This window comes from Sciurus carolinensis, chromosome 6 (assembly GCF_902686445.1).
Source record: "Sciurus carolinensis chromosome 6, mSciCar1.2, whole genome shotgun sequence".
NCBI lineage: Eukaryota > Metazoa > Chordata > Mammalia > Rodentia > Sciuridae > Sciurus > Sciurus carolinensis.
In genome coordinates, this window is record NC_062218.1 from 130,232,914 (window position 1) to 130,249,712 (window position 16,799).

Consider the following 16,799-nt stretch of genomic DNA (forward strand, 5'->3'; position numbering starts at 1 on the left):
TATGCTCACCATCCCATAATACAAAGGATAGTGCCCCACACACAAAAAATTGCCTGACCCAAAATGTCAACCCCAAAATTCTGGGGTTGAGAAACTTAGACTCAAAATAAGTACAGTTGTGCAAAAATAGTGTTAATCAAATAATGACTTTTTTGATATAAAAGATTCATTAATGTCAGTTTGTCTTTTAGAAGCCTAATGTAGCAAAATAATGTTTTTCAGAGTCAGTGGTTATGTTCTTATCATGATATAGTTTATTGTTGTAACTAATGATATCATATCTTGGAATACTAGCATAAAAATGTGTATTCTTTTACATAGAAAAAGAAAGAACTACTGAACTTTTATTAAAGCTCTGAAATGAACAGCATTACTGAAAATTATAATATAGATAAAATATTTATTTATTCTTAATAAAAATGGCATAACTTCAATTTAAAAAAATTCATTGACTGGACATGGTGACAAACACATCTGTAATCCCAGCTGCTTGGGAGGCTGAGGCAGGAGAATTGCAAGCTTGCGGCCAGCCTTGGCAACTTAGTGAGACCCTGTCTCAAAATAAAATTTAAAAAGGGCCAGATGTGGTAGAAGCCTGCATGAGGTCCTGAGTTCAATCCCCAGTACCACTACCAAGAAACAAAAAGATAAATAAAAAAATAAAAATAGCAAAAAAAGAAAGTAAAAAAGAAAACCATGCAAAATTCATTACCTCAGAAATAATATATATTAGTTAGGTGATATAGTTAATGGACATTGATTAGGTAATTATTTCTGACATCTATGCATATAAAGTTCTATATTTGAATGTAAGTAATTTCATAAGGATGGGCTTATACATACAGTTGATCCTTATTATTTGTAGATTCACTGTTCGCAAATTCACCTGTTTGCTAAAATTTATTTAGAAACCTAAAATCAGTACTTTTGGTTCTTTGTGATCATTAGGGAACACGCTCAGGCAAAGGTTTTTGAGTTGTCTAATGTGCACATTCCCCAGGCGAGGTTGAGCAGAGTGATGCTGTACCTTCTGGTTTAGCTCTTAGACTATCAGTGTGTCCTTTTTACAGTCTATTTAGTGCTACACTTTTTGGCATTTTTATGTTTTTTGTTGATGATTTCATTGTTTGAAGTGGCCCCCAAGCATAGTGCTATCAGGTGTTCCTAAAGTGCAAGAAACTATGATGTACTTTATGGAGAAAAGATGTGTTAGGTAAAAGCTTTATTTAGGCATGAGTTATAGTGCGGTGGCTATGAGTTCAGTTAGCAAATCAATAGTAGCTAATCAACAATATAAAAGAAGGTATATTTAAACAGAAACTTACTTGAAACATAGTATATATCCTCAATTTTATCTTTCAGTCCTTAACAGTAGTTTTTAAAATTTTACTTCTAGTTTTAATTTTAACAATTCCTTATTGTTTCCTGATTTTTTCCCCTCATAATGGCATCCTAAACTTGTTTCATAGTTGTAATAATGTCTTATTTGCCTGAGGATATTAATAATTATTAAAGCTATATTTTTCTTCAAGTTATTTTTTCAAATTTTAGTCCTTCACATTAGAGATTTTTCTTTGACACCTGGTAGCCTCCCCCCTCCCCAAACTGCTTTAAGAGAAGTTTAAGAACTAACTTGAAGCTTTCTGTGTGTGTGTGCACGCACATATACCTATGACTGTCTGCCCATGTATGTGTGTATGAGGCGGGGTGTAGAGCATTATCTTATCTGTAGGATGATCTTTGAAGTTTAAAAAAAATTGCAGCATTTTTTTTTGGTTGTACATGACACAACACCTTTATTTTATTTATTTATTTTTCTGTGGTGCTGAGAATGCCTCACACGTGCAAGGCAAGCACTGTACCACTGAGCTTCAACCCCAGCCTATTTGTAGCATTTTAAAAGTGATTAGGTATAGAAAACAACTTGATTGTTTAACAGTAGAGTAGTGATACAATATATAATGGCATAAACACATTATGGAATATTTTAAAATTTCCATTTTCAATAGTTTTAAATGACCAATCCCTCCTTCTTTTATTGTGTTATGAGAAATTGAATCTAGGGCTTCACATGTTAGGCAGGCTCTCTACCACTGAGCTATATCCATAACCCCTTTTAAAACTTTTTTAAAAATTTGAGATAAGGTCTCAATAAGTTGTTCATTCCGGCCTCAAACTTTGTCTTTCTGCTACTTCCTGAGTAACTGGGATTACAGTTGAGTGCCATGATGTCTTTAAGTGCACATAACATAAAATTTATCATCCTAGCCATTTATAAGTATGTAAGTATATAGTTCAGTGATATTAAATACATACAAGGTTTTGTACAACCATCCCTGCTTTCCTTCTATATAATTTTTTTATCTTGTAAAACTGAAATTCTATACTAAACAATAACCCTCTGTTCCTACGACCCCAGAATTCCAGGAAAAAAAAAAAAATGATAGAAAATGATAAGGAGAAAATCACAAAGAAATAACAACAAAGGTCAAGTACTGAAGGATACAAATTTCTAAAGACATTTACATAGAAGATTCTGCTTTATCCTGTTTGTAAAAACTGTCTGTAGGCCATAGTGAGCTTAAAAAAAAACAAAAAAGAAATACACAAGTCATCGTCCCCAGTCTCATTCCTGCTAGATGACAAAGTTCTTTGTGCACACTACAACATGACCTGATACTTACATTATTATGGTGAGCCCTATGTTTCCCAAGAGACTTTCATGCCTTTTCCATAGACTTATCTCTAAATCTTTCACCTGTGAAATTTCAAGTTGAAGTCTGACTATAAGCCACTGCCTGCTCAGTTTTATTTTTTTCTTAGAGTTTTTTTTTTTTTAATTCTTTTTATTTTTTACAGAGTGCATTTTGATTCATTGTATACAAATGGGGTACATCATTTCATTTCTATGGTTGTACATGGTATAGATTCATGTGCATAGGGTAATGATGTCTCATTCCACCATTTTTTATCCCCCCCACTTGAGCTCTTTTAACAATAGCAATATTGTTCTTGCCTCATTTAAGTAGGTTTGTACTTGTCACTACATTTTTATATTAATCACCTTTCTCATTCATCTCTAAAAATGTTATATTTACATGAGGAAAATATAATACATTTGATTCTTGTTTTTATAGTAGTTCTGTTCTATAAAATCACTGGTAGCACTCAGCAAAAATGAACCACTGCCTGTTTAGGCAAATATATGATTAAGTTCTTGTGAGCCTCTGGTTACACTTGAACCAATCAATCAGTACCTGCTATGAACATGTGTGTACAAATATCTTTTTGATCCTGCTTTCATTTCATTTCATTTTATTTCCAGAAATAGAATTGCTGGATCACATGTAACTTTATTTTAAAAATTTTTTAAGAAACTAATCATACTTTTTTATAATGCCTATTCCATATTACATTCCCACCATCAATATATAAAGGTTCCAGTTTCTCCACGTCTTTGTCAATACTTTTTTTTCTTTTTCTTTTTGTATTGGTAGTAGCCATACTAATGGGTATGAAGTAGTATCTTTTTATAGCTTGGGTTTCCATTTCCCTAATGATTAGTGATGTTTAAAATCTTTTCATGTCCTTATTGACTGTCATAAAAGTTCTATGATCATTTTTGTTCTTGTTGTTTTGATAGTTGAGTTTTTGGAACCTATATATTATGGATTTTAATCCCTTATCATATATATGATTTGCAAATATTTTCTCCTGTCTGTGGATCACCTTTTTATTGTTGTATTGGGGATTGAACCTTATGTATGGTTGACATATTACTGGAGTCCTTGGCCAGGATCTTAACAGTCCAGCTGCTTGCTTCCTTTAGAGTCCAATAATAGAAAGAGAAAAGTGGTATTGGGCATGAAAGCAGTTTTTGTCTGTTGACCAGTTTAGGAAGGTAGCTGGTCTGGAAAACTGTCTTCCCTGGTTTGATAACAGCTTTAGGATTATATAGGAGAAGGTCTGAAGCAGAGGGACAAGAGGTATGCATATGCATAGCAGTTTTGGTCAAGCTGCAGTTTGGTGGCAGGTCTGGTATTGTAGGGTCCTACTGGCTCCCTGCTGGCATCCTCCTGGCACAAGGGATTGCACCAGGAAGTTCCTATTCCCATCGTGAGATGATTGCCTGTAGGAAGCTGCAAAGAAGAGGGACAAAATGGAGTCAGTCAGGACAATGACTGAATCCTCCTTTAAGTCTTCCAGTTTTAAGCTATATCCCTAGCATGTATTACCTTCTTACTCTGTTGATAGTGTCTTTTGATGCACAAACTCTTATAAAATAGAGTTTATTTTTTCTTTTGTTGCCTGTGCCTTTGGTGTCAACTCAAGAAGTTAGTGCCAAATCTATTGTTGTGATGCTTTGTCCATGTTTTCTTCTGAGTTTTATAGTTTTAGGTCTTAACATACAGGTCTTTGGTCTGTTTTGGGTTATTTATTTATTTGTAGTACTAGTGATTAAATCCAGGGCCTTGCATGCTCTAGGCTGGTGTTCTATCACTAAGCCACATTCCCAACCCTTGAGTTAATTTTTGTATATTGCTTTTAGGTAAGTGTTCAGCTTCATTCTTTGATATGTGATTATTTAGTTTTCCGATCATTTGTTGAAAAAAACTGACTTTTCCCTACTGAATGGTTTTGGCACTGTTGTCATTTGACAAGTATGTGAGAGTATGTTTCTGGGTTCTCTCTTCTATTCCATTGGCCTATATATCTATTTTTATTCTAGTACCACACTGTTTTGACTGGAACCTTGTAGTAATTTTTTGAAATCAAAAAGTTTGAATCCTCCAGCTTTGTTCTTTTTCAAGATTGTTTTGGCTATTCATAGTTCCCTAAGATTCCATATGAATTTTAGAATGGGTCTTTCTATTTCTGCAAAAAAATGTCATTGGGTTTCTGCTAAGGGGTGATTGTATTGAATCTGCAGATTGTTTGGGTAGTGGTGGCATCTTAACATCATTAGGTTTCCAATCCATGAATTGGGAGGTATTTTCATTTATTAATGCTGCATTTACTTTCTTTTAACAATGTTTTGTAGTTTTCATTGAACAAGTGTTTCACCTGTCTGGTTAATTCCTAAGTATTTTATTATTTTTGATGTTATCATATATGGAGTTGTTTTTGTAATTTCCTTTTATGATTGTTGCTAGTATATGAAAATACAAGTGATTTTTGTGTGTTGATTTTGTGTCCTATTACATTGCTTAATTCAGTTATTAGTTCTAACAGTTTTTTTTTTTTTTTTTGTGGAATCTTCAGGGTTACCTACATATAAGATAGCATCTGTGAACAGAGATGATTTTATTTCTTCCTTTCCAACTTGAATGTCTTTTGATTTTTCTGGCCTAATGGCTCTGGCTAGAACCTTTAGTACTATGTTGAAATAGAAGTGGTAAAGGCAAGGCATCTTTACCTTGTTCCTGGTCTTAGAGAAAAAGTCTTATATTCTTTCACTCTTCATTATTATATTCACTGTGATTTTTCATACATAGCTTTCATTATTTTGAGATAGTTTCCTTCTTTGGTTGTTGAGTGTTTTTATCATGAAAGGGTATTGAATTATGTCAAATCCCTTTTTTGTCATGTGTGGTTTTTTTCCCTTCAGTTAATTGTGGTGTATTACATTGATAAATTTTTATATGTTGACTTACACTTTCATTTCAGGAATAAATCCCACTTTGTCATGGTATGTAATCTTTTAATATGTGGTTGAATTGGTTTATTAGTTATTTGTTGAGGATTTTTACATTAATGTTTATAAAGGGATGTTGGTTTGTAGTCTCTTGTATTCATTCACCTTGTCTTTTTTTTCCTTTCTTTCTTTCTTTCTTTCTTTTTTTTTTTTTTGGTGTCAGGGATTGAATGAACATTAGGGGCACTTAACCACTGAGCCATGTCCCCAGCATATTTTATTTAGATACAGGGTCTCACTGAGTTGCTGAGGCTGGCTTTGAACTCATGAACTTCCTGACTCAGCCACCTGAGCCGCTGGAATTATAGGCATGTGCCACCACACCTGGCTACCTTGTCTGACTTTTGCTATCAGGGCAAAAGTGGCCTTATAGAATGAGTTAAGATGTTTTACTGCCTCTTCAATATTTGGAAAGTTTGAGAAGGATTAGTACTAGTTTTTTGAAAACAAAAAACTCCCTTAATGCTGAAGTGTTAGGAATTTTGGAGAGAGAATGAAATGATGTTTATGCTTATTTTACCATCTTTAACATTATGTTTCTAGGCATTTAGTTCAGTGCAAAAGTTGTGAGTTTGATTTTATTTTGAATTTATGGAGGAAAAATGAATTAATGAAGCATATATGCTCAAAATACAGATAACTTTTTTTCCATGTGAGACAATAGATTCTTAAATTCCTTTTTCAATTAAGAAAAAATGAGTACTGACTATAAGAAAAAGAAAGAAATTGGGCTGGGGATATACTTCAGTTGGTAGAATGCTTGCCTTGCAAGCACAAGGTCCTGGTTTCAATCCCCAGAGGCGGGGGGTGGGGAGGAAGAAATTAATATTCTTACAGTTCTTCCTTTCCTTCACCCACATAGATTTTTTTTTTTTTTTTGGGGTGCTGGGGATCGAACTCAGGGCCTTGTACTTACAAGGCAAACACTCTACCGACTGAGCTATCTCCCCAGCCCCACCACATAGATTTTTGTTAGAAATATTTTTGCTAGTGCCTTGTTAAAATTAAAATGCTTGTTATACTTTGTCCCATAATCTTCACTATAATATTCTTTGATTCATGTATATGGAGAATTGATTTCTGCCCATTACATTGTTTTTTCCATTGCTATATGATTGATTTTCCCATTGCTTAGTTCTTCATTTTTTAATTTTATTTTTTGGTACTGGGGATTGAACCCAGGACACTTTATCACTGGACTGTATCCCCAACCCTTTTTTAATTTTTGGAGATGGGGTCTAGCTAAGTTGCCGAGGCTGACTGTGAACTCACCATTCTCTTGCCTTAGCTTCTGGCTAACCTTACTTTTTTTTTTTTGTGGCGGGAGTACCGGGGATTGAACTCAGGTTCACTTGACCACTGAGCCACATCCCCAGCCCTATTTTGTATTTTATTTAGAGACAGGGTCTCACTGCATTGCTTAACGCCTCGCTTTTGCTGATTGCTTTTGCAATCCTCCTGCCTCAGCTTTCCCAAGCTGCTGAGATTACAGGTGTGAGCCACTGCACCTGGCAAACTTTACCATTTTAACCTTAAAATATACTATTCATTGATATTTAGTACATCCACAGTGTTGTCCAACCTTAACACAATCTAACAAGAGGCTATTTTTATTACCCCAAAAAGAAACCCTCTATCTGTTAAATAGTCACTTTCTATTCCCTTTTCTCCTAGTCACAACCCCTGTTTTCTGTCATTGTGGACATTTGCCTATTCTGAATATTTCATGTAAATGTAATCATAAAAATATGTGGCATTTTGTGCCTTTCATTTTGCATAGTTTTTATAGTTCATATTGTAACATGAGTCAGCTATTTCTTTCTTTCTTTCTTTTCTTTCTTTCAGACAGGGTCTTGCTAAATTGACCATGTTGGCCTTGGACTTGTGATTCTTCTACCTTTTTAATCAGAACAATATTTTCCTATATGGTTATATCACATTTTATTTGTCAGTTGGGACATTTTATTTTATCCCTACCTTTTTGTTGTTGTAAATAGTGCTACTGTGAACATATGTGTAAAAGTTTTTATTTGAACATCTGTTTTCAGTTCTTTTGGATATATATCCAGGAGTGGAATTTCTGGGTTATAACATAATTATGTTTAACTTGTTGGAGAATTATCAAGTACTTAAATTTAATCTCCAGTTCCACACCACATGTCTTATGACCTGTAGGAATTTAACTTCATTCATTTCTAAGAGTGCTGTCCCCTTTCTCCTAGCTTGAGTCATAGTTGTAGATAGAGTCTTATACTATAACATGGTTATCAGAGGGACCCCTTAATTAGGTCATTGGTCAAAACTCAGGCAACGTCTGGGTCATCCATGGGATCTGTCCATAAATTCCCTACAGATCTGAAAGCTGCTTGCTCTTTATCCTTGCCACAGAGAGATCTCTTGTGAGACTTTGGTTCTTTCTCCCAGATGTATCAACATAGCCATTCTTGTTCAGGGTCTTGAACCTGCCTCAGAGTATAGAGAGCAAAACTTGAGTCTTCTGTTCTGAAATGTACACATCTCTTTTCCTCTTCAACTCTAGCCCAGGGAAAAATTTCTAGTTTACTGGAAGCCCCTGACTTCATTATTCTCTTCTCAGGCTGCTTTGCTCATATTCTTTCAGGTTAGTATTTATTTATTTGTTTTAGTTTTAAGCATATTTTATTATTTCCACCTAATTATAGGTGAGGGGTTTTCATATCAGAAATCTTCATATTTTCTTCTCATTATTTGAATTGTATTAGAAACCATCTAACTGCATGAAGTTTTGTTTACACTTATATAATTAATGTTACTGAGTCTTTCAGTGTGTTACCCCTGGGCTGGAGAATTGTGAGAGTAGTAGTCTCATGATAATACATGAGTGAATCTTTCCAGGGTTATTTGGTTAAATTCTTGCTAGAGTCTTCTGACATGAAATGTTTTTAAAGAATCCTCTTTTTAAAAAATATAGGTACATATTTTAGTTGCAATGGGCCTTTATTTTATTTTTATGCAGTGCTGAAAATCAAACCCCTTGCCTTCCACATGCTAGGCAAGTGCTCTGCCACTGAGTCAAATCCAGCCCAAAAGAATACTCTTGATAAGTTGTGAGACCTAAAAAGAAAAAGTTCAATCCAGGCAGATCAACATAAAGTAGAACAAGAAAGGAAAAAACACCAGGAAAAAAAACGTAATTTTCCACTTCTTATAGTAAAGTAAGAGGAAATATTCCTTGACTTGAAAAATAATTTTGTGTCTTTCTTGCACTAGTTCTTGATTGTTCTTAAAATTATAATTTTTATAAAAATACACATACCTAAAAGGTATTATTTGCTGAGTTTTGATGGTCATATATACCTTTATAAGCATCACTTAAATCAAGGATATGGAAATTTGTCACCCCACAAAATTCTCTGTTGTCCCCTTTCTAATAATTTTCTTACTTTCCACCCAGTACATCTCCAGAAACAACCACTTTCTGATTTATATCACTAATTAATTTGCTCACTGTTGGTGAACTTGATGTAAATGAAATCATTCAAGTAGATTTTTTTTGTGTGTTGAACTTCTTTAGGCATAATATAGTCTTTTTTTCCCTCTGTATATTTAGTTTAGTGTATATTTCTGTAAATAAGGATACTTTCCTACATATTCATAATGAAAAACATCAAAATCAGGAAATTAACATTGATATATTGCTACTGTGTAATCCTCAGCCTAGTTTAAGTTTCATTAGTTGTTTTTTATAGCGATCACTTGTTTTCTTTTATGTCTTTTAGTCTCTCCTTCATTCCTTAGTCATTCCTGGATCTTTATGATCTTGACTCTAAAATTATGGACCAGTTATCTTCTAAGATGCTCCTTAATTTTTTAAAAAATATTATTATAAACTCAGGATATGCTTTTTGGCAGTCATTTCACAGAACCGATGCTGGTTTTTGTGTGTGTTTGTAGGGTAGGGGATACCAGGAATTGAATCTAGGGGCACTTAAACAATGAGTCAGATCCCCAACCCATTTTATTTTTTATTTTGAGACAGTGTCTCACTAAGTTGCTTAGGGCCATGCTAAGTTGCTGAGCCTAACTGTTCTTGAACCTGCAATCCTCCTGCCTCAGCCTCCCAAGTTGCTGGAATTACAGGCATGTGCCACCACACCTGGCTATTGTTTGCTTTTTATTACAGTCTGTGAGGTGATGCATGCTTTCAGTATGTCTTACTGATGGTATTCACTGTGATTACATGACTAAAGTAGTTTTATCAGATTTCTTCACTACAGAGCTGCTGTTTTCCTTTTTGTAATTAATATGTACTTTGTGAGAAATTATTTTGAAATCAGGTAAATAAACCATTCCTTATCAGATTTTCAGTTCTTTATTTGTATTTGGTTTGGACTCATGGTTTTCTTGGTTTTAGTCAGTGGATTATAATCTCTTATCATTATTTTTTATGCATGTGGCGGCCATTGAGGTATCTCTGTGGACCCCCTTTCAAGAAGGAGCTTGCTGTTCAGCTGCAAAGACTATAGTTAGTTGATAGTTTCCAGCTTCAGCATGTTTGGGATCTGCTTTAACTTCAGAGCTGAGACTAGGCAGCCAGTAGGCAGTGACTAAGCATGACACACAAACTAGGGTCAGGCTATTTCTCTCCAATATGAAAGTTTTCTAATGGTCGTCTGCTCTGGAACTCCCTGTTGTGTTGACTGAATATTAGGTCTGCATCGCTGAGGCTCCTTGCCTAATCCTATTTCCTCTCCTCTTTTCTTTTATGGATGCTAGATTTTCTGCTTAATTCTACTTCCTTTTTCTTTTTCTCTTATACAGGCCCTCCAACCCTCACCTCACTAAACTCTATTTCATTCCATCTGAGTGTCTTCTTTTTCGAGGATCCAGCTTACACAATGCTAAGCTGTCCCCAATTTGGCCAGTGGAGCCCATTTAGAATGAAGCCAGCTTATATCACTATTAGACTTACTCCCATCTTTCTTGAACACTGATCTTGCTTTCTGGTTACAATAAGATGTTCCAGGCTCATCTTGAACCTGCCTTCCACAGCCTTGGAATCAGCCATTTAAGAGCCTTAATTCTTTTGAAAAATGGTATCTGGAAGCCAAAGTTTGGCTGTAGAAAAGCTCATTGGTATGGGTGGTGGTGGTATTCCTGGATCTTTTCAGTGTACAAAGCTAGGGTATAGATACGTGTAAATACATACCTACCCACATACATACATGCAGACCCACATTTATATCTACATTTATTTCTTTATTTATATTAAAAAGAATGAGTTTATATCAATTATTTTAATCTAATACTTGTGATTCTTTCTAAATGTATCACTCCTCTGAAGACAAAAACCTGGTTTCTGTTACCCTTAATTTATTATTTCATTAGTCCTCCCATGTACTACTAATTCTCCATCTCCACTGCCACCATCTCACCTATGTGGATACGTTCCTCATCTCACTTGGGCTCCTGCACCCTCTTCTAGGGCATTTACCAGCGTGGATGCTTTTTTAGCTCTCTTTGGGCTCTGACTTGTGCACTCAGGTATCCTTACCCTCCTTATGTCAAAGTACCAGACAAAATGCTTTTGAGTTCATCCTTCTTATGTGTACCAGAAGTTCATGATTTTTTATTGCTAAGAGGCAATTCAATGTATGAACCTACCAGTTTTTTTAAATAACTTTGTATTTTTTTTATGTGGTACTGAGGATTGAACCTAGTGCCTCGCAGATGCTAGGCAAGTGCTGTACTACTGAGCTACAATCCCAGGTGAACCTATCAGGTTTTAAAAATCCATTATCCCATTGATAAAAACTTGGAATAGTTCTAGTTTTTGCTTATTATGTATAAAAATTCTACAAATATTCTTGAATAAATCATCTTTTGGGCATATTTTTAATTGTTGGAACATAGTATAGATATATTTTTAACTTCGTAATAAATAGCTAATTTTCCAAACTGATTACTCCCTGAAGCAGTATATGAGCATTCATTCCAGTTGCTTTACAGCCTGAGGAACATTTGAGCTGCGTATGGTGGTGCACACCTGTAATCCCAGTGGCCCAGTCGAATTCAAAGCCAGCTTCACAAAAAGCCAGGTGCTAAGCAACTCAGTGAGACCCTGCCTCTAAATAAAATACAAAATAGGGCTGGGGATGTGACTCAGTGGTCAAGTCTGAGTTCAATCCCTAGTACCCACCCCCCACAAAATTGATGTTGTCAGTCTTTATGTGTTCTGTTAGGTATGCAGCAATATTTCTTTCTTGTTCAATTTGTATTTTCCTGATGACTAATGAGCACTTTGTGTGTGTGTGTGTGTGTGTGTGTGTGTGTGTGTGTGTGGTACTGGGGATTAAACCCAGGGCCTTGCACATGTAAGGCAAGTATTCTACCAACTGAGCTATATCCCCAGTCCCATGAGCATTTTTTAATGTTTGACTGTTTTGCATATTTTACTTTGTGAAGAGTCTATTCCAGTCTTTAACCTCTTTTTAAAAATTGGTTCATTTATCTTTTTTAGTGAGTTATAAGAGTTCTTTGTTTTTTGCGGCACTGGGAATCGAACTCAGGGCCTTGTGCTTGCAAGGCAAGCACTCTACCAACTGAACTATCTCCCCAGCCCTAAGAGTTCTTTATGGTAGTATTACAAATAGTTTCTCCAATTTTGTGACTTGCCTATTCATTTTTTTAGCAGTGTCTTTTGTTAAGCAGAAGATTTTAATTTCTGTTTCTATTTTTTTTGGATTTTGTCCAAGAAATCTCTGCCCATCCTGCCTACCTTTTTAGGTGTATACCCAAATTAATTTTCAGGTATGGTTTAACATAGTCGCCATTTTTTAAAAAATATTTGTTAGTTATCAATGGACTTTTTTTATTTATATGTTGTGCTGAGGTTGGAACCCAGTGCCTCACACATGCTAGGCCTGAGCCACAACCCCAGCCCTAGTCACCAGTTTTTATTCCATACAGATTTCCATGTTCTAGCATGTTTATTGAAAAAAACTTCCTTTTTTGCTTTGAGATAGTCGTAGAACCTTTGGAGAAAATTATTTGTATGGGTGTTTCCTGTCAATTCTGTTGCAATGATCTGTTTGATATTTAGGCCACAGCTATACTGTCTTGATTACTATAGTAAGTATAGCAAGTTTTGATGTCAGAGTTAATTTCTGTATCTTTATTCTTTCTAAAGATTGCTTTGGCTATTTCAGATCCTTTGCATTTCCATATAAATTTTAGAATTTCCATATGAATTTCAGAATCAACTTTTCAGTTTTATGAAAAAGCATGCAGGAATTTTAAGGTTGAGTTGAATCTACAATGCAGATTACTTTTATGACAAACACAAGTAATATTTATTGAGCAACCAGCCAGGTAACCTTTAAAATTTTTTTGTTAATGAACTATTTTTTAGAGAAGTTTTAGGTTCACAGCAAAAATGAAGCTTGGGTAAGGACTTTGAACTTTTCTTCTTCATATAAAGCTATTAATGTCCCTGTAAATGCTGCTTTCACTATATTCCACAAATTCTGGTATGTTTCCATTTTCATTAAGGTCATTTCAAATGCAGCTTGGGTACAGGGATTTTCCTTATGTCTCCTGCCCCTACACATACTAAGCCTCCATCATTGTCAACATCTAGCACCAGTATGTTACATTTGTTATATTAAGTAAATTTTTATTATGTCACTAAAGACATATTAAATAAATGATTATTTAATAATAATTGTTATTATAATTTTGATAGGTGCTAAAAAGCATAACATAACTGACTGAACTAATCTGGAGAAGTAGAGAAATATAGTTTGGAAATGATATTCAGCTTATCTCTGAAAGGAAAATAGAATGGAGCCAGGCAAAGAGAACAGAAAAGTGGGTTCTAGGAAAAGGAATAGTATTTGAATGGCAGAAGGGTATTGTTGAATCACTCTAGGTAGTGAAAGAAAGTTACAGTACATATAAATGTTGAACATATTTAAAAAGTAACACAAAATTAACAAAGATAAAGGAATCCCTAAAATTGGATCCAAACAAAAAAATGTACCCAAGCTGCATTTGAAATGACCTTAATGAAAATGGAAACATACCAGAATTTGTGGAATATAGTGAAAGCAGCATTTACAGGGACATTAATAGCTTTATATGAAGAAGAAAAGTTCAAAGTCCTTACCCAAGCTTCCCACTTTAAGAAGTGATAATATGAAGAGTAAAATAACCCAGTTAGTGAAAAGAAAGAAATATGGCAGAAATCAATGAAATAAAATATGGCATACAATAGAGAAAAAAGTTAAATAAAAATTGGTTCTATAAAAAGTTCAGTAAAATGCATAAGCCTCTAACTAGATAGATAAAGGAAAAGAAAAGATGACACAAATTAATAGTATCAGCATTGAAAGAGGGGACAGAACTACAGAGTCTACATTCATGGAAAGAATGATGAATACCATAAATTATTTTATAATATATATAAATAAAACAACGGATCATGCATCCTGAACAAAGGTGATATCATCCTCAAGGTGACAAAAATTGAATATCCAGCTGTGTAAAACTTCTCATAGAAACAATGGGGCCAATGGCTCTTTAAATTGGACCTCACCTCTTGTTTTTATAGACTTAGGGAGCTGTTTGAAATCGAAATCACCTCTTCCTACCCCGACCAAGTTATGCCCACACAATTCTTTGATATATTCAGCAAGTGTCTATTGTTTCCTTTCCATTATATCTATTGTTCCACTTCCATATTTGGCTAGTGAGGTGTGTGTGTGTGTGTGTGTGTGTGTGTGTGTGTGTGTGTTGGCTCCTGAGTTCTTTTTTTATGTTTTTTAAATTCTAATTAATTATATATGACAGTTGAATGCATTTTGACATGTCATACATAAATGGAGTATAGCTTCTCATTCTTCTGGTTGTACAAGATGTAAAGTTATACAGGTTGTGTAATCATATATGTACATAGGGTAATAATGTCTGATTCATTCTACTATCATTCCACCCTGTACCCCCGCCTCTCCCTTCACTCCCCTCTGTCTAATCCAGAGTACATCTATTCTTCCCTAGTATTGCCCTCCTTATTGTGAATTAGCATCCACATGTTAGAGAAAACATTTGGCCTTTGGTTCTTTGGGATTGGCTTATTTTGCTTTGCATGATATTCTTCAGTTCCATCCATTTACTGGCAAATGCCATAATTTCATTCTTCTTCTTTTTTTTTTAAATAGTTTTAGTTGTCGACGGACATTTATTTTATTTATTTATGTGTGGTACTGAGTATCGAACCCAGTGCCTCATACATGCTAAGCTAGTGCTCTGCCACTGAGCCATAACCCCAACCCCAATTTCATTCTTCTTTAAGACTGAGTAATAGTCCCTTATATATATATACCATAATTTCTTTATCCATTCATCTCTTGAACGGCACCTAGGTTGGTTCCATGATTTACCTATTGTGAATTGAGCTGCTGTAAACATTGATGTGGCTCTGTCACTGTAGTATGCTGATTTTAAGTCCTTTGGGTATAGACCTAGGAGTGGGATACTGGGTCATATGGTGGTTCCATTTCAAGTTTTCTGAGGACTCTTCATACTGCTTTCCGTAGTGGTTGCACTAATTTACAGTCCCACCAGCAATGTTTGAGTGTACCTTTTCCCTACATCCTCACCAACGTTTATTGTTGCTTGTATTCTTGATAATTGCCATTCTAACTGTAGTGAGATGAAATCTCAGTGTAGTTTTGATTTGCATTTCTTTGTTTGCTATAGGTGTTGAACATTTTTTCATGTATTTGTTGATTCCTGACATCTTTTGATATGACCCTTGTAGTGTCTGATGAATACCTTGCTCATAGCTATGAAAGATATTCTAGCTCATCTTGTATACTTCATGCTCTAGACTAGGAATCAAACATTTTTGCAGTATACTACAATTGATTTTAATGGAAAATAGTATTTGAAGATCACATTCCAGTTACTAGGGTTGTTCTCTATTATTGGATATATCAGAGGGTTCTGAAGAGTAAGATTATTCTGGTTAAATGATGAGAATAAAGCAGTATGGTATTTAGCTAAAAGCTCTAGAGTAGGGTTAGGGCTATAGCTCAGTGGGAGAGCCCTTGCCTAGCAGGCGTGGAGGCACTGGGTTAGATTCTTAGTACTACATTAAAAAAATAAACAAAATAAAGGCATGCTGTCCATCTAAAACTATAAAAAATAAAAAAGTTCTAGAGTGGTTTTCTTATTCATTCATCAGGTATTTATTATCTATCATGTGCCATGCACTCTAATGCTGGAGAGACAATGAACAATATAGGCAAAGACAGTACCTTCAGGAGCTTACTCAGGTTTCTTGTGACTGTTGCTAATGATCTTGACCAGCACTTCACCTTTTGTGATTTTTTTTTTTATTAGATTACAAATTTATACTCAATGGCTTTTAGTGTCCTTAGTTTAAAAGTTTAAGAATTCTGGGTTTTTTTTTTGCTTCCATGCTAATTCATTGTTTGTGGTATCCTTTCCCCTGTTTTCCCTAACCTCTTACAGAGATGACAGAAGAAGAGCAGTTTGCTCTGGCTCTTAAAATGAGTGAGCAAGAAGCTAGGGAGGTGAACAGCCAGGAGGAGGAAGAAGAGGAGCTCTTGAGAAAAGCCATTGCTGAAAGCCTGAATGTAAATACACTATGTTGAAAAAGTTTGTGGGATTATCAGCAATGCTTTTTTTTTTTTTTTTTTTTAAACTTCTGCAGTGTTATAATTGCTTTAGGAACTAGCTATGGCAGTTTTTAGGGTTTTCAACAAACAGGTATTTTCTATAAGTTTTAAAGTCCACGTTGAATCATTGTTTAACCCAAATTGAAGTATTTTTTAAATACTTGAGTTTTCTTCCACCCACAGATTTTTTTTAGTCTGTGGCTTAACAGAACCCTAGCAAGTTGGCAGCTCCTGAAAAGAGTTAGAGAATACCAAGAATTCCAAAAGAAGTAAGATCAGGTGTTTACCTCCCCTGATTTGTGGGGAGAACAAAGGGAACGAGAAAAAGGATGGGTAGTTTTAAAAATATTGTCAAATTGTGATTTGAATATGTACAATTCAAATTATTTTAAATATTAAGGGTACTTGCCAGTGGCAGATTC

General features: G+C 34.8%; 1 protein-coding gene across 7 annotated transcripts in view; it reads left to right on the forward strand.

The window, feature by feature from the left end:
- Positions 1-16,799, forward strand: part of Uimc1 (ubiquitin interaction motif containing 1) — a 155,322-nt gene that overhangs the window by 81,548 nt on the left and 56,975 nt on the right. For all 7 annotated transcript variants that reach the window (XM_047555246.1, XM_047555247.1, XM_047555248.1 and 4 more), the window contains one exon: positions 16,211-16,335. In XM_047555246.1, the coding sequence (XP_047411202.1) occupies positions 16,211-16,335 (125 nt within the window). The remainder of the gene's footprint in view (positions 1-16,210; positions 16,336-16,799) is intronic.